The 18,261-nt window shown below is 42.0% G+C and overlaps 1 protein-coding gene across 1 annotated transcript in view; it reads left to right on the top strand.

Moving 5' to 3' along the window:
• LOC109916435 (BTB/POZ domain-containing protein KCTD19-like) overlaps window positions 1–18,261 on the top strand; it is a 100,912-nt gene that overhangs the window by 49,416 nt on the left and 33,235 nt on the right. Inside the window, 2 exon segments of the mRNA XM_048605999.1 lie at window positions 3,890–4,032; window positions 13,882–13,965. Of these exon segments, the coding sequence (XP_048461956.1) occupies window positions 3,890–4,032; window positions 13,882–13,965 (227 nt within the window).

Here is an 18,261-nt window from a genome sequence, read left to right on the forward strand (position 1 = left end):
GTTAAGGTGGGGACGCAGAGGGATAAAGCTGAGGCCTTTGCTGAGTACAGAGCGTTCAGCATCAGAGAGCAGAAGGTTAGGAGGGATGGTGAATACCCGACAGGAGGTGGGGGGGTTGGGGGAGGGGATAGAGTCAGAGGGAAGGGGAGGAGAGGTAGGTTCCAGAGGGCCATGTGTATTTTTGAGTTGGTGCATCTTGTGGGGCTTGATGCCTGAAAGGAAAAGAAAAAGTTTCTTGTTAGCACGACGAATGAGCTGGAGGATGAAGTGGAACTGCGGAGTGGTGCAGTCCTGAGCCAGTGTGTTAAGATGCTGTTGGACAGAAAGGTTGAGAGTGCGCATGTGACGCCGCATGGCACTGTGTGTGGATCTCAGGATGCGGCGAGAGCAGCTGTCCATGGAACGTTGAACATCATGGAGGTATCTGTGATCCTGGGAGGACTCAAACCAGGAAGGATGAAACTTCAGTTGGAATCCATGTGGGGGGAGTCTGAGCTGGAGGCAGTCACTGAGGAATGTGATATGGCTGTGGAAACGAGTTTTAGCAAATACCTGGTCAAACACCAGGAGTGATAGTGAAATTAAAGTCAGTGGGCAAGAAGAGAGATTGGAGCGGAAATCCCATCGGAGAGAGGAGCAGAACTTCTTCAAGGTGGGCATGCCTGGAAGAGATGTGGCAGTTAGTTAAATACTAAATAAAAACCAAAAGAATTGCGGATGCTGTAAACATTTAATGGATTTGCCTGTTTCTTGCTCCTGTTGGTTGTAACCATTTTTGTACATCATGCTTCTTTGAGAAATGACTCGTCTGACCCTGCTGTCGAGGAATGGGCCCAATGTGTGGAAAGAATGTGTTTTTTTTTCTGCCTGCGTGACATTATAGCAGATGAAAAAATTAATTCTCCTGATAGCGTGTGGACCTACAACTTTTCTGTCATGAGGAGCCTAACTTTTCCTGAGGCACTAGATACTAAAACCTTTCAAGAATTGATTGACATTCATAAGGAATATGATGACCCCAAGTCTCCTTTAATTCTGAAATGCTATTGCTTTTACTTAGCAATTTGAGCTCTAGGGGAATCTGTATTGGGTTTTCTGACTAGGTCAAGATGCGTGACAGAAGCTTGTGAATTTGCTTTAAACCTTAATGAGATGCTTAGAGATCACCTGGTATGTAGGATTAATGATGTGACTATGCAAAAATGCCTACTGGCTGAAGCTCAACTGGACTTCAAACAGGTGCCAAAACTGGCTTTATCATTGCAAATTAGGAGAATGGAGGTGTGAGTTGCAAAGTATTCTGATGGAAATGGACACCATTGCCAATCTGCCTGAGCTTGGGCAGCACCATTTGAATGTAGGCAACTGCTCAGCCTCACTCATAAAATGTCCTGGCAAGAGTAACTCTAGGTCAGACCACAGCAAGATCCCAAAACGAAGCCAAGTCATGGCCAAACAGTTACAATTTTCTTCAGGATCCTGTCTTTTAAGACATTGTTGTTATGCAGATTCGGGGCAGCAACAGAGTCCTTCTGGTTGTAAATAGAGTAAGATAACACATAGATGGGTGTCCAGGAGCGTTCATACGTGGAAACTCCACCTTTGTTTGGTTTGGAACAGTTAAATTGCTTAGCAACATCCAAATCAGAACCAATCAAGACAAACATCTGGTTAAATGGTTTTCTGATTCAAATGGAGGCTAATACTGGCATAATTATTTCAGTGATTGCAGAACCAGTTTTTTAATAAAATTCGTTGTGAACACCAGCCCTTAAATTTGCACAGACCTTCAGCTAGGCTGAGAAACTAAACCAGGGAACGTTTGAAAATTAAGGACACAACCTCTGTTCCAGTCTGTTATGAACGGCAGTTGGTTCGGTTACCAGTGATTGTTGTAAAAGGCTGTGGCCCAAGCTTGATGGGCTGTCGGTGATTCACCTAGATTGGCTGAACACACTTCAATCAGAAAGTGGCTGCCTGAGTGAAGTCCTGATTAAATAGCTGGCGGTTTTCAAGGAAAGCCTAAGGAATATCAGAGGAGCCAAAACAACTTTGCATGTTGACCAGGAAGCAATTCCGCAAGGCCTATCCAGGAAGCAATTCTGCAAGGCCTATCCCTTAAGGGCAAAAGTAGAAGCAAAACGCAGAAGACTGGAAATTGAAGATTTAATCAAATCAGTCCAATTTGCGGAATGGGCAGCATCAGTCATACCAGTTTTGAAGCCTAGTAGGTCAGTTTGCCCATGTGTCGATTTTAAGTAAACTGTAAATTGTTATTTTGCAGTTGGATAAATGTGCAATCCTGTCAGGAGGTTTGCCCTTCACAAAGCTGGACATGAGCTGGGCTTACTTGCAATTGCGTTTAGACGAGGATTCTCAGAAGTATGCTACAATTAATACCCATCAGAGCTTGCCAATATGCAAGACTGCAATTTGGTGTATCATCAGCCTATTCAATGTTTCAGTGGGTGATGGAGAACATTTTGCATGGACTGCCTCAGGTTTCCATTTACCGAGATGACATCCTGATAACAGGGCAACCTAATAAGGAACACTTGGAGAACTTAGATATCACCCAAAGGCATTCTTCCTAAGAAGGGAAAATAAGTGTTTCAGGCCCTCCAAGTGATCTACTTGGGTTACAGGGTCGATAAACTAGGTTGTGCCCATTGGAAGATAAAGTGAGGCGAACAAAGGTACCCTGGCACCCACGACTGTCCAGCAGTTTAGGTCATTTCTGGGTCTGGTAAACTATTATGGATAGGTCACATACAACCTAGAATCCATCTTGGCATCATTGCTTCAACACCTTAAAAAGAAAGGCTCTCATAGACATGCCCGAGGTTTTGTTGAAATAAGGAATCAATTGTTATCCTTTAATGTTTTGGCACACTATGCTCCCAAGAAAGATCTGGTGTTGACATGCGATGCCTCCCTGTATGGCATTGGTGTGGTATTAGCTCATAGGCCACTGGAGAGGAATTCCTAATAACATACATCCAGGATTTTGGCTGATGCAGAGTGTAAATAAACCCAATTAGAAAAAGGAGGATTGGTGGTCATAATTGGAGTTAGAAAATCTCACCAACACCTTTATGGGTGAAAATTCATGATAATCATGGACCACAAAGCCCTACTTTGTCTGCTTCCAGAGGATAAGGCTGTGCCGCCTATAGTGGTTACCTGTAGTGGAATATTTGGGGTGGTTTCTGTAACTAATTTAAGGTGCAAAGTCTGTTTGTAGCTCATATTGATTATATTGGCTCATTCAGCAGATGGTGGGACTCAAAGGGGAAATTTCTGAGTTTGTATACCTAAACAGTACATTGTCTCATACATGTCATGTCATTTGTTTATTGGTGTAACATTTTGATAATTTAGCAAATGTTGTTGAAATATAATAGGAATTTTGTATGAATGCTTTGTAAAAGCTGTAAGGACAATTTTATGACTGCGTACTCCTGGAAGCTACTGCTGAAAGCATTTTTGACAATTTTCTTAGAGTGGTTAACTTGGTATCAGATGGAGTGGTTGAGCCAAATGGTATGAATGCATTTAGAGGAATCTAGATAGGCTTGTGAGGGAGAAAGGAATAGGTGATATATGTCAAAATGGTAGAGAGTGGGAGGAGTCTTGGGTGTCCCCAAAGCAAAGGTCTTTTGGTCTATTTTTTCTCTGTGTGGACGGTTGGCGATTTTGGGGTATAAATTCTCAGTGGACATGGCTCAATGTTGAGAGTGATCAATCACAAACTTGACACAAATTTGGTATGATTTGAAAAAGGTCCTAAACTTTAGTTAATACTATAGAAATTTATTTTAAATCTATGATGCAACATGTAATGTTTGTTAATTGAATATGACCAAATGATATAACTTTTGCCTATTAGTATCCAGAACTGCTATATAATCGTAACAAAGCGCAATGGATTTCATATGGCAAGACACTTTTCATCATTGGAGATGGTCAGATGTTCAGACATATTATCAACTTTCTGCGGTTCGACAAACTGTATATTCCTTCAGGATTCAAGTGAGAGCATTACTTAATATTTCTTAATATTACTTTTGAATGTCAAGTGACACATCAGCTTACTTTTAAAGGTATTCCGGTAATTTAACCTCATGTATCACTCTGGGCAGGAGATTTAAATGTAATTATCCAAATGTTATGAATGCTTTAACTGGTTGTTGGCTATATGTTTGGAAACAAACACAACGTGCACAAAATCCTAGTCCACAGCCTAAACCATATAGCTGCTCCAATTTGGCAATTGCTGATGTTATATGGAGAAGCTAGTAGGAAATGCATTGGAGTGGTGTAGAAGTTGCTTAATTCATGCAGTCTTGTCTATAATATGGGAGGATTTCTTTTTGCTAAGAGTAGATGCTGACAGCAAAACAGGACAGTCAGCATGAATCCATAGGTTGTGTGAGCAATGTATCAAATCTTTGAGATGGGACGAGAATTCCAAACTACGTATGAATAAAGATTGTTCAATGGCATGACTATGTTTCACCATCATTTCTAGAATTTGAGCAGTGCCAGCGAGGTCAGCATTCATTCTTCATGCCTAATTACCCTGAGAAGCTGCCTTCTTCAGTAGTACCCTATGGTATACCTACAATGCTATTAGGGAGTGATTTTGGACCAATCACCGTGAAGGAGCAGCATTATGTTCCCAAATCAGGATGGTGTATGATTAGGAGCCAAATTGCAATGGTGATGTTCCCTTGTATCTGTGCTGTTGTGTTTCGAGGCAGTAAATATAGCATTCTATTTTCTGATTGTGTGTTTGTTTAATGGTCTCTGCTCATGTTGTGATTTGTTAAGCCTAGGAGCAGTAACTGACAGAGAGAAACTGACCTTAAGCACAGGCTATGAGCAAACATTTTAAAGCACTGTCTAAAATTCCTGTTCAGACTTTTAACTGGTTACTTAGAGTGAATCATCTCTGCATGCGTTTCATGCATAAAAAGCACAAGAGTGAAGGTCTTAGGTTTGGAAGGTGTGGTCAACAGAGCCTTGGAAAGTTATAGTGCCACTCGTAGGTGGTACACAACTGTATTTTGCATCAAGCATTCAGCCTAAAACAGTCAGACGTGAGTGTAAAGCACTGACTCCAGTGCTGATATTTTAACAAACCTCAGTGCCGTGTCAGAGAATTTATAATTCCTATTTAGGTCTGGAAAAATCAAAGATTTCCTTCACCAGACAAAATGTTGCAAATGTTATGTGAACCTCATCAAGTTATTATGTTACTCAAAATATGTGCAGGCTCGCTAATCATCTGTTCACAGCTGGAAGATTGGTTGAGTAAAGGACTGTACCTGAAGTTGTATCTGGCACCAGAGAACAGAAAGAAGCATACCTGTTATGTAGATTCCTGTAAGATCTTACAGGAAGCATGATTCAGAAGCATCCATTTTGGGAACCTCAGATAGGGGGACTCAAGAGGAAGTCTTGTTGAAGCACTCAGCGCCAATAGGGAGAATCACATGGAATTGGTATAGGATTAATGGTTGCGACTAAATGGATGGCTGCATTAGGATCCATATATTCATACCTTTGGGGCCTCTATTACCAAGATGAACTTATTAATCATGTGCTTTTTGAGATCCCTTGGGATGTGAAATATAGATAATATTCAAGAGTATCATTCAATATCTTGAAGACTTATAAAATGTAGTGACCATAACGAGGTCAGCCAGGTGGACCTTATAGAATATGAGTTCCCTGATTGGGGCAGTTAATCTGGTCGCATCAGGGAGTCCTGGCTGATCAATAAGAACAACAGTGCCAAACATCCTGTTCGTTCTGAGAGCTAGCTCTGAGAGAGCTGGATCCGTGTCAAGGATTCTCTACGTGTAAATAAAGAGTAACTTGATGATGGGATACAGTTTGTGGAAAGAATGTTTTTTTTTCTAGGCAAATGACATTAGGGCAGATGAAAAGCAATGTTTTTTTGATAGCTTGTGGACCTGCAGCTTTTTTGGCTATTAGGAGCCTAACTTTCCCTGAGGCACCAGATACTAAAACCTTTCAAGGGTTGATGGATTTAGTTAAGGAGTGTTACGACTTCAAGCCTGCTCTAATTCTGAGATACTATTGTTTTTGCTCGGCAATTCGAGAACTAAGGGAATCTGTGTCAGGATTTTTGACTAGGTTAAGATGACTGACAGGCATGTGACTTTGGTTTATCCCTTATTGAAATGCTGAGACACCGTTTGGTATGTGGGATTAATGACGTAACTACGCAAAATTTCCTTCTAGCTGAAGCGAAACTAGACTTCAGACAGGCACTACAGCTAGCTTTATTATTGGAAAATGCAGCAAGCGGAACATATGAGTTGCAATGTATTTTGATGGAAGTGGATACCCTCGCCAGTCCAACTGAGCTTGGGGAACTTGAGTGAAGACATTGCATAGCTTCACTTGGGACATATCCTGAACAGAGGGGCTTTAGGTTAGTCCACAGCAAAACCCCAAAACAAAGCCAAGCCTCTGACAAATGGTTAGCATTTTCTTCAAGATCCAGGCCAGCAAGCCGTTGTAATTGCTGCCAAAATGCAGACTTCAGGCAACTAAAGAGTCCCACCAGACCTAAATTGAGTAAGAGAACTCATAGGCCAGTATCCAGGAGAGTGCACACCCTAGAAAGTCCACCCACATCTGGAGAGTTAAATTGCTTAGCAACATCCACATCAGACTCCATTGCCATGAACGTTTGGTTAAATGGTCACCAGGATCTAATAGAGGTTGATACCGGCATGGCTATTTATGATCACAGAACCAGTTTTTAACAAAATCTCCCCTGGACTCCAACCGTAAAGTTTGTGTAAGACCTTGGTTAGACTGAAAACCTATCCCAGGGAACCTTTACAGATTGAGTACAACTTTGATTCTAGTCTCTTCTGAGAAACAACTAGTTCAGTTACCAGTAATTGTCGTAAAAGACTCGAGCCCAAGCTTGATGGGGTGAAATTAGTTGAGAAAGATTCACCTAGATTGGCTCAACATATTTTGATTAGAAAATGATTGCTTGAGCGAAGGCCTGCATCATTAGCATGTTACTGTATGGTAATAAAGCTTATACCTACCAAGAGCAAAAGATCAGTAGCTTTAGTCTCTGGTTTCTACACAATCCTTGATATCACATGGAAAATATAGGGCTGAATCTTTGTATTTGTGGCCAGGTCTGAGTTGTATTGAGTTTCTTGAAGGGATTTCTGCCACAAGGCCTTGTGTGTTTTCTTGCTGCATCTTGCCAAACTCTAACTACTTAGCCCACCCATGGCATCCATTGTTTCAGATTTTGCTTCATTTTACCGTGTGTTGTTCCCAGAAAAAAAATTCCACTCAGCGAATATCTGCTGAATGACTTGTGCCCCTGCATTGTGCCATCTCTGAAAACCTGTAGTTCAATTGGATGGACACTGGAATTCCAAAGTTGTCTTGCTCACTCCAGGATAGATTGCAGACGGGTTAGAGAAGGGATAGATGGCACTGCAATTCTGTAAGGGATGTCAAGGTCCTAGTCTAGGGAGTGGTATAAAGGGCCATTTTCTTCCCCGAGAACCATCAGAGGAGATTGCACCACTAGACCCTGCCAACCTGCTTCAAGGCTACTGGCCAGATCATGGTGTTCTTTATGGTCTGGAACAATAGCCTGTGTTGTGTCCTAAAAATGTCAATGATCTTCTCTGTAGCACCAGGGTAAGTGCCACACTTTTCTCTGCCACCTCACATTCACTTTATATCAGCAACCTTCTTCCACCAAGACTTATGCTCTGGTACTCTCAGTATTGCATGCAATAACATCCTTGACTCACAGTCACCCCTTCCAAGCTTGCACAGCACTAACCCTATATGACCTCTGTCCTGTCTCCTCACTACCTGGGAGCACCTTGCTACCTTTTACCCACCTGCACCTGCAGCAACAGCCATGCCACCCACTTACATCATATTCAGTCTTTCTCTTTGTCTCATAACAGGAGAAGATGCCCATAGAACAGAGGAAGCCCTTACAGGTAGGGGAGTGCCAGACATTAAGATCCTCAGTTCAAATGAGGAGATAATCTTGGCTGTCCTGTGGGGATGCTGATATATCTATATCCTGCCAACTGAGTAAGTACCATTCTTCATTCTGCTGAAACTCTCCGATTAACCCTGCTGTCTTTCGTTGCACATCCCTTCTAACCATTGACCACTCTGATTTCTGTCTCTTGTCTTGCAGATATAGCCATATCTCCATCCTGGTTCTTCCAGAAGCCACTTCATTGACCTCTGAGGATATCAGTACTGAAGCCTCCAAGCAGACCTCAGCAAGACTGCCCCCTATCCCCCAGACACCTCTGTGGAAATGTTAGGCTTAGAGAGTGTGGAACCACAACCTGGTGGGCATCTCCCTGTGACAGCTCCACAGCTGGCTGAGGAAGAAATGCCGCAGGCCACATTGAGTTGGAGGACTGCTGGAGATCTGGCACCTGCTCAGTCTCAGAGACCAGAAGGCTCTGTGGTGTCGGCAATCAGGAACTTCAACTACATGCATAGAGAGGAATAGAATCAGCAGACAGGTACATAGAAATCAATGGCCCTTTTTGCCCAGAACTGCAGCAGTGCAACAAATCATGTGATTCTCTGTCTGCCTCCTTGGCCAGATTGGCGGCTGCTATGGAGAGCCAGGTCCAAGGTCTACTGTAAAGACACACATGCCTGCAATCGAATAACTGGGCCATTGATCGTCAAGACTGAAGGAATGGCAACTTAGGCGTGGGGAACCTAGTGTGCACTCTAGGTACCCCTTTGGCGACAGGACAGTGCCAGGAGGCACCCAGCCAGAGGTGGAACTATACAAAAGTCCCTTAGAAGTTTCCACTCAGGATAATCCAGAGATGGCTGGACCTTCACCTCCAATCGACTCTCCCCTTTGACCTTGGAAGTTGAAGCCAAAAAAGGTCAACTTGCCCATGGCATGTCTGGCTTGTCCAAACACAAGTGTCACCTGGGGTCACCCAACTTCCATGGCCAGCAGGCTCCACTGCCAAGCTGTGGAACCAGGGAGTACACTAAGACCTAGTGTGAGAGAGAGGAAGATGATGATCTATTGAGTACATTTGGTGGCATGAGTGATAATGTGATTTTGCACTTTTTTATAAATGTCACTAATTTCATCTTACATCTGATTGTTTGTCTCCGTTTGTAGGCCTGAATAGCGTTACTATGGAATCAGGCATCATTTCGTAGCTACAAACAGTTCCATAGATGGAAGTCTGTGCTGACAGCCTGTTCCATCATCTGATAGCAAGAGGAACAAGGCATACACAGAGCTGTGGGTGCTGGTGACATCTTTGGCCCACCTTGTTTTGCAATTCTATTCTTTTATGGCCTCTGAGTCCAAACATGCCCATGTCAATGAATTATTTAGTGACGCCAATTGCAGGGAGGTGTGATGCATAGAGCGGAAATGCATTAGGATGGTCAGGAAATAAGGTTTCTGCAACTCTGTGTCCAGTATTGTACATGGGTTTTTGTCTAATGTTCTTTCCCTTTAAAAGCCCTCACATCGGCGGGCCTGCAGTCCCTTTCCTCACAGGCCATATCACTTACCTGCCTACTGAGATCATGTTCGCATCTATTTTCTTCTCCAGTGTACATTTTCAGTTTCCAGCACGGTGAAAGGTAACAATCAGTGCTTCTTGGCCAGTGGCTTGTGGCCTTTGCCTCAATGTATTGGTAAGCGCCCAAATACCAATCCCTTCCTAACAGCCCTTCTAGTGAACTCCATTGACTTTCCACCTCTCCAGATGTCCACCCAATCCATCTATATGCACCAGAATCTGCTCAACTTTCCTACCTAGCCCCTGGCATATAAGGAGACCATGCCAAGTGTCATAATTCACCCTGTCCAACCCCATTAAGGCCAGGCTGTACCTGACTCTGCATGACCCTTTACCATCTATGCTTTACCGTATCGTCCCTTTCACAGTTGTCATTTCCCACTTTGTCCAAGTCTAGAACCTCGAATCCTGACGGCTAATTTGCAAAGTCTATTCCCACAGCAACAGCTGCACTTGTCTCCTTCCCAACTCATTTTCCCCTTAATTTCTGCATGTGGAGTCAATGCAGCGACCGTAGCCCACTCCCTTTGTGACCCAGACAGCCCCAGAGGAGATGTGCTCAGATTTCTGGTTGATGACTATGCATCTCCCCCACTGCATTAGCCCTGTCCCCCAGACTGGGCACTCTGGAGTCATAGAACTGACTGTGACCCACTCCATGGACTGCACAGGCATGCACTCCCTGACCAAAAAAAAGCTCCAACTGGATATCAATCCCCTTGAAATGTATGGGGGTGTTGTCCTTGAGTTACTGTACTGGGATCCCCTGACTTACTAGTGGCTCCTTGTACTTAAGTCAGGACTAGTTTCCGAAGAGTTAGAAACAAGACAGCTTGCTTGCTGCACATGCAGTGTATTTCCTACGTAAACAGCTGATGCGTAGTCCATGTGTGACACTGACATAGCACACTGCTGCACAGAAAGATGTAAGCCATCTGGACCGAAGACTGCTGACCATCAAGTCAAACTCCCTCATTGGGTGACTGTGCTAATTGGCATATCAAGGCAAGGCAAGGATGATGTGAGCATGCAGATCGATCTAAATGAGCAACCACTGAGAGGAAGTGAGCAGCCCTGAGATGTGCCCTGGTCCAATTCATGAGTTGGGACCCTGTCCCAAAGTGACTCTGCCGGGTGCACTGGCAATGACCAAATGAAAGGCTGCAGCAATGAAAGTCTGCATTTCCAGAGCACTTTGCCAGTCTATCAGAAAAATGCCACAATGGTCATGAAGGATTGCTGAATGGCAGATGCCAGTATCCCTGGATGAGGAAGGCATGCAGCTCGTGCACGTGGATCATGCCCTCAGCTGCACTTTGGCCATACATAACATGGAGGTCATTGGAGCAACTGTGAGCTGAATCTGCCAGGCACCCACTCTGGTTTCCATCTTGAGCTTTCTAAATGTTTAGTTTGTTTGATGAGTTTGGTAACATAGCTGAATATTAATTAATAACGAGGTGAGCTGGACAGTTAACAAGGTGTTTAACAAGCAGTGATCTCCCTTATTTGTCAACTTGTTACTGCCTAATGAGAAATTTGCCATGCTACTTGTGAAAAGCATAAAAGATGGAGTGATCTTACCTGTGGATCAGAGGCCAAGGTTCAGGTCCCACCTGCTGTAGAGGTTGTCATAATATGCCTGAACAGATTGTTTGATTAAAATATCTAAAAGATAAAATGAGATTGTCCTGGTGTTGAGATCAGCCATGCCAGGCTCCTGTCTGATTCTGCCACAAATCTTGTCTACAGAGCCAGCATTCTAATTTGTTATCACCAAAGTGATAGAAACTCTCATTGACGATGTAAGAATCTATTCATTTTGGATTCTGTCAGTGACTAATCTGAGTCTGTGGTTCAGATCTTATTACAGCATTGGTCCAAACATGGACAAAAAAAGTGAATTTCAGAGTTGAGGTAAGATTGATTGCTACCTTGATGTAAAGGACATTTGACCAAGTGTGGCATCAAGGAGCCTTAGTAAAATTCAAGTCAATTGGAATGAAGATGGGGTTGGGGCTGCAATGGTAAATTCTCCACTGGTTAGAGTCATACCTAATACAAAGGAAAATATTTGTTAAGGGCCAATCATCTCAGCTCCAAGTCATTGCTGCAGGAGTTCCACCGTTTAGGATCCTAGGCCCAATCATTTCAATAGCTTCATTAATAGTCAGAAGTATGGGTGTTCACCAATGCCTGCACAGGGATCAATGCCATTCACAACTTTTCAGATAATGAAGAAATCTACGCTCACATGCAGTAAGGGTGTTAAGCAACATTCACATTGTACATGCCAGACTGTGATCACCTCCAACAAGAAGAATCTAAACATCTTGGAACCTCCCACAGCCACCCTCCAACCCCCATGACGTTCAATGGTATTATATTCACTGTATCTCAGTTAATCCCCATTAGTGTCATGTGAGTTACATTGACCATAACCTTAACCGGAACAGAAGTACTGTGACAAGAAGTCAGAAGCTGGAAGTTTTGAGCTGGGTATTTAATCTCCTGTATCCCAAAGACTATGCACCATCCACGAAAGCAGTCAGGAATGTAATGGGTGTCTTTCCACTTCCATGGATGAGTGCAGCTTAAACACATTCAATAAAATCAATAACAAGTAGGACAAAGCTGCCTGCTTGACTGGCAACCTATCCATTACATTCAGTTATTCCACCATGGCTACATCCATGTGTACAATCAATAGGCTTGAATGAAATAAATCACCAAGGCTTCTTCAATCGCATTTCTGTGCTCTTTGTTACAGGATTTTAATCCAATGACAATAATGGAATAGCAATATATCTCTAAATCAGGTTGGATATGACTTCGAGAGAAATGTGCATGTGATGATGCTCCCTTGCAGCAGCTCCTACCTTTGTCTTCCAGTAATGGTTGCAATCTTCCCTTTCATTGAACTCACTAATTATAATCTGGTCTAAAATACTTATTTTAGATTTTCTCCAGAATATTGTATGAGGTCATGAATTGAGGTAGAAAGGTTATCATGTTATTAGCTATTTTTACTTAGTTTTTAGAGGAGTGGAAATACTCAATTATTGTTTGTCTCTCTTTCCTCATTAAGCTTTGAGAATGGATGTTTTTTGTTCTGAAATGACCATGTTGTTTGGAAACCTGGAGATGCTGAAGGCAGGATGCTGAGCCCAGAGGATGATTTATTTATAATGTTCCAAAGCCCCAGCTTTATTTGAACAGATTAAAATACAGCATAGATGGCATTCTGTTAAAGCAAATCTGGTTTTCCATTAACAAAGTTCTCTATATAACAAATACAGAATTTTAAACTACATGGAATTTCAATGTCTCCATTAGAACACAAAGATATGCATCAATTTTAGCTTCTAAAAATATCCTAAATTTAGAGTTAACCACTTTAACCACCAATACTTCAGTTATGGAGGACTTGAAGTCAATAGGCAGTAGTGAAGAAAGGCAGGTTGTTGCTGTCTGTGCTGTTTGTATATGTCATTTTTTTAAAAATTTCTTTTTGAAGAAGTCAGTAGCTTCTGCCTGTTTGACTCCTGTGGCAGTGGCCTTTGAAACCACAATAATTGCCAGCACGATAGCGCTTATGAATCTGAGCACCAATCCCTTTGTCAACACCTACGAGAATCAGACAGAATCCCAGGGCCTGTGAGGCAGGCGTTCGAAAATGATGCTGGAATGCTGGCCCCTCGGTTTGCCACCGGGAGTCTACCTGTGTGCATTGGCTGGGAAAACTCTTGTCAGCCTCAGAATGTGGGCCTTGTTAGACCTTTAAATGTCCTTCTTAGTGGACAAGTACCCATCATCACCCTGTCAAAATGGGTCAGAGACAGGACCAGGCTGGCAAAGTGGTGCAACACTTTCTAACACTAGTTTTCTAATCTTCCTGCCTGTAGTCCCACTTCTGATGTGATTCAAACATTCTGTCCAGTATCAATGACATAGAATAAATGAGACAACATCTGAGTAAATGTTTAGTTTACGAGCATTCTCATTGTATCATGGTGTTATTTTTGATTAATGTTCATAAATGGTACAGTGCAATATTAAGAAACTATACCTTACAATCTAATTTGGAAAGTATTTAACGCACTTTATATAGGACTAAATATGACAAAACTAGTTGTTTCATAATAAGGCAAAAACATGCTCTAAATATTGCATTAATGTCAAAAGACTTATCAATATCTCACAGGTCAATCATAACAATCCTATCATTGTTTTTTTACTCAAATCCATTTGCAAATTGCAGGGAATGGCCATTACTTTGTCAAGAAATAGAAGAATGTAAAATTCCTGCACTTTCTGAAGCGTTGTGTCACTGTGAACAGTACAGGTATTAAATTGTAAAAGAAATTTTAAACACATTGCCAAGTTTACTGTGGATGTATGTGAAATTACTATCTGATACAGAAGATTAGTAATATCTGCAGCACTTTCTATATTGCAAATGAATAAGCATATTTCATAATTAATGCCATGCTTTCAGTTCATGAACATGTATTCTAGTAAAACTACATAAGAATTAAGGAACAATTATTATCAAAATTACCACATAACGGAGAGTGCACATGAGAAACTAGTCTTAATATGGACAAATCTTAAATAAAGGATGGACAGCATAAAATACATTGAAATAGTAATGGAAAGAAATCAAAAGAGATTTAGTAGTTATTTTTGTAAACACACTGAACAAAGCAGATGGCAGGTGTCTGAAAATAAGCAATTTTAGAAAGCTACAATTTACGTTCAAAGAACTTGATAAGTAAATGAGGAAGTTTGAAATTAGACCAGGTTTACAGTATTTAAAATTTCTGGATTTTAATGCTGGAAGTTTAGGTTTATTTGAGGATACTATCATTATGCTGAGATGGCTCACTTCAATAATCAAGATTTGAAACAATTTTACTTGTTGAAATTAAATCTCATATCAGAAAGGTAGCGAACATATGAATGTGTTCAGGATAGATTTCTGCATCTTGTCTCGGAGCAAGCCATATTTAATTGAATATTGGGCTACATGTTGCCAGCAGCCTAACAGTGCAGTAACATTTAATGAACAGTGATCGTAAAATGTTTGGGTTCAATGTGGTATTTGAAAGGGAGTAAAGCAGAACAGCTACTAAGAATCTAGATTTAGGTAAGGTTTCAGCATAATATGAAAAATATTGTCCATAGTAAACTGGGTAGATTTGTTAATAGGTTAGATCTGTTGCTGGGATGTGGGATGTTTAAATCAAAGCCTTTAATATGATGAAGAAACAAATTATGCTTCTCAGAGGCAAAAGCTTTACTTGCCATACCATCAATAGACAATATTAAACAGGAAAAAAAACATAAAATAAACAACAGAGCAACCTGGTAAAAGGGAAAGAAACAAAGAACAACAAAGGTAATTAAACAGACGATGCAAACTATAAGAAAGGTGTGTAAATTGAAATTGCAAGGGATAGCAAGGAAATCCAAAAAAACGTTGCATGGTAGAACCCCTTGAGAACTGATAATTGTCAATTAAGAAATGAAAATAGAATATATTGATTAATTGCTCAGTATTTACATTAGAGGAAAAATAGCTATCAATATTGAATCAAGGGCAATGGCTCACTAAAATTGATGTTAGCAAGATAACAATATTGAGGAAAATAATGGGCTGATTTTTTTTACCAAAAATTTGGCTAAATGTTAATTTTGGGGAGTTTCATGGGAACTTTCTCTTTGTGATCTTTAGCAAGCTTTCTCCTACGGTTTTACGCCGATCACTTCGTTACGTATGCATTAAGTATCTAGTGGTAGAAGTCTCGCTGCTGCCAAATCCTTCTGGATTCCTTGCCATACTTAAATCTGTGTACTTGTTCAAATGCTGTAAGCCAGGAATAACTCTTCACAGTTGCAGAGTTTGAAGAATTGCCCTAGAGATAAGTTGGCATCCCAGCTTCCCAGTTTGCTGGCAGAGACCTGGAGGTGAACGGAGTGACGGACAGGAGAGTTGTCCTTTTTCCTCAGGGCCATCACATGAGACTACAGCACCAGACCCTGCCAACCTTGTCCAATGTGCCATCTGGGTCAGTGTGGTGTTCAAGTCCAGAGGAATGGCTAAGAATGCCGCAAGAAGATTGATGATTTCCCCTTCTCCGCAAGAATAAGTGCCACAATCTTTGCTCAACTGCTCCTCACTCACTCAAACTCTGTCACTGCATGCACCTCCAACCAAGTGTAGTATTCTCCGTCAATCACTCTTAGCCAGCCCCTGCCCAAAACTACTAAGCTTTCTTGTTCACTCACTTGGGACACCACCACCTTTCCTTCACCTGCACTAACATTAGCAGCTTGTCAGCCACTTTCATCTCACTGAAATTCTGTCCTTGTCTGATTGCAGGGGAAAATGACAAACAGCAGCATGATGGAGAGGACCAAGGCAGGTGTTGGTCTGTCCAACATTTGTCTGCTCAGTCCCTATGAGGAGAGAATCCTTGCCTTAGAGGGAGAGGGTGACTGCTCATATGGTGATGCCAAGACCTCCATGACTCTGCAACCAAGGAGGTTACTTGTCTAGTATGTTGTTGTTCTTCCATTACCACCACTGTGCCTTAACATGCCTAAGCTTCTACCTTTTACTTCACAATTCAATCCCCTTTTTGTCTTCTATAGGCACAAGTGGCATCCACCAACCCCTCCAGACATGATCTCCTCCTCCACCTACAAGGAAGAAGACACAGACATCTCAGTCGATGCACTAGCAAGGCTGACTCCCATGTCTTCTACTATTTCAGTTACTGACACCTTGGTGGTTGTTGAGATTAGAATCAGGAGCATGTCCTGATGATTACATCATGGACACATCTCTGCAGGTGGTTGAGGAAGAAATACCCCAGGCCCCTGGCACTTGAGGACTGCTGAAGACCAGGCAACTGCTCAGCCCCAGAAAGAAGGTGACCCCATGGTGTCAGCCAGTAATAACTTTATTAAGATGGGCCAACAGACATGGATATCAGGCAGGATTGTTGGAGACACTCAATAAATTGGAGGAGTCCATCAATGCTGTCTTCAGCATGCACACATCTGTTGTCTGTATGGACAAGTCAGTGGTTTCAGTGGAGAGTCAGGTCTAGCCGCATACTAAATGGCTGATGGAGATGCACACATCGCGTTAGCCATTGGTAACTAACACTAATAGCAAGACGACAGGGGTACAAAGGAGGTTGACCTCATTCCAGGACCCTCTTCCTCAAAAAGAGACAGGATGGTCCCAGGAAAACCCGTGCACAGGCTCACCAGTAATCTCCTGGGAAAGGCAAGAGGTGTGTGGCATCTCTACTCTGCCTGTGGAATTTCAAGCTGAGGGGTGTGAGCCTTCATGTAGCCAGGGCACACTCAGCATGTTTGGGTCTTCTAGGCACAAAAGTCATTGGGGCTGTCTGCCCTAAATACCATGGTCAACATGCTTCTGAGTAGGGCAGTCTCCCTCCAGTCATTTCAGGCATGGACAGAGAATTACATTTTGAGGTAATGGAAGGGTAGGGAAAAGAAAAACCTTCTGAAGCACATAATAGGCATAGGCGACATTTCATTGTACATGGAATATCATACGTGTAAATACTTTGGCACTTTAAATCATTACCTGCTGATTGACTACACTACATTCTCGCCACAGCTACAAAAATAAAGCTCTACAGGCTATCCTTCCTCAGTGCCAGTCAACGTTAGAATCCTGTTTGAAGGATTGCTGCTGTTTCATTAATGTCCAATGTAGTATAACATGTTATCATTGAATGTGTGAGTGTCAGATATTGTATTGCCTTCAAACAGTTGTGAATGTTAATTTTTATTAAAGGGCGGGGAAAGCAAAGTAAGAACTAACAAAAAAAAGCTGGGACTAAACCGGGATTGATTATCTTTGGTGCAGTAACGAATTTACAGTCAGTGAATGGTGAGTTCACCTAACAGGGATCTAGTGGAAGTGGGTGTAGATTAAATCCTGTCTGGCGTTTTGGACCTAATGCTGCACTGCTCTGTCACAGTGAAGGTGAAGTTCCTGTTGCCCAATGTCCTCATCTTTCTTCTTGGAAGACTGCAGCATCCATCACATGCGCTCTCTGCCTGCTGCAGTTGTACAAAGCACAGCATGCAAAGATTATGTGCAACACACTCTTAAGCACACTTAAAGGAGTAACTGGTACTCTGGTTATATGAGGCCCCTTGGGGATGAGTATTCACATTAGATAGAATTATTTCATCAAGATTGAGAGTGATATAGTTGATTCTATGGCTAGGGTCCTGAGAGAGTATTAGATTCAAGGATGAGGCATATAAATTGGCAAGAAAAGACAGCAGACTTATGGAATAGAACAGTTTAGAATTTGGCAAAGGATGACGAAGGAATTGATTAAAAGGGGGAAAATAGGGTACAAGAGTAAGCTTTTGGGGAACGTAAAATGTGACTTTAAAGTTTCTGTTGGTATATAGAGAGAAAAAGGTTGAAAACAAATGTGTCCCTTATAGTCAGAAACAAGGAAATTTATAATAGGAAACAGAGAAATAGCTGACCAACTAAATACTTACTTTGCTTCTGTTGTCACATAGGAGTTCACAAATAACATAACAAAATGTTGGGGAACACTGAGTTTAGTGAACA

The sequence above is a fragment of the Rhincodon typus genome, chromosome 15 (genome assembly GCF_021869965.1).
Source record: "Rhincodon typus isolate 14 chromosome 15, sRhiTyp1.1, whole genome shotgun sequence".
Classification (NCBI taxonomy): domain Eukaryota; kingdom Metazoa; phylum Chordata; class Chondrichthyes; order Orectolobiformes; family Rhincodontidae; genus Rhincodon; species Rhincodon typus.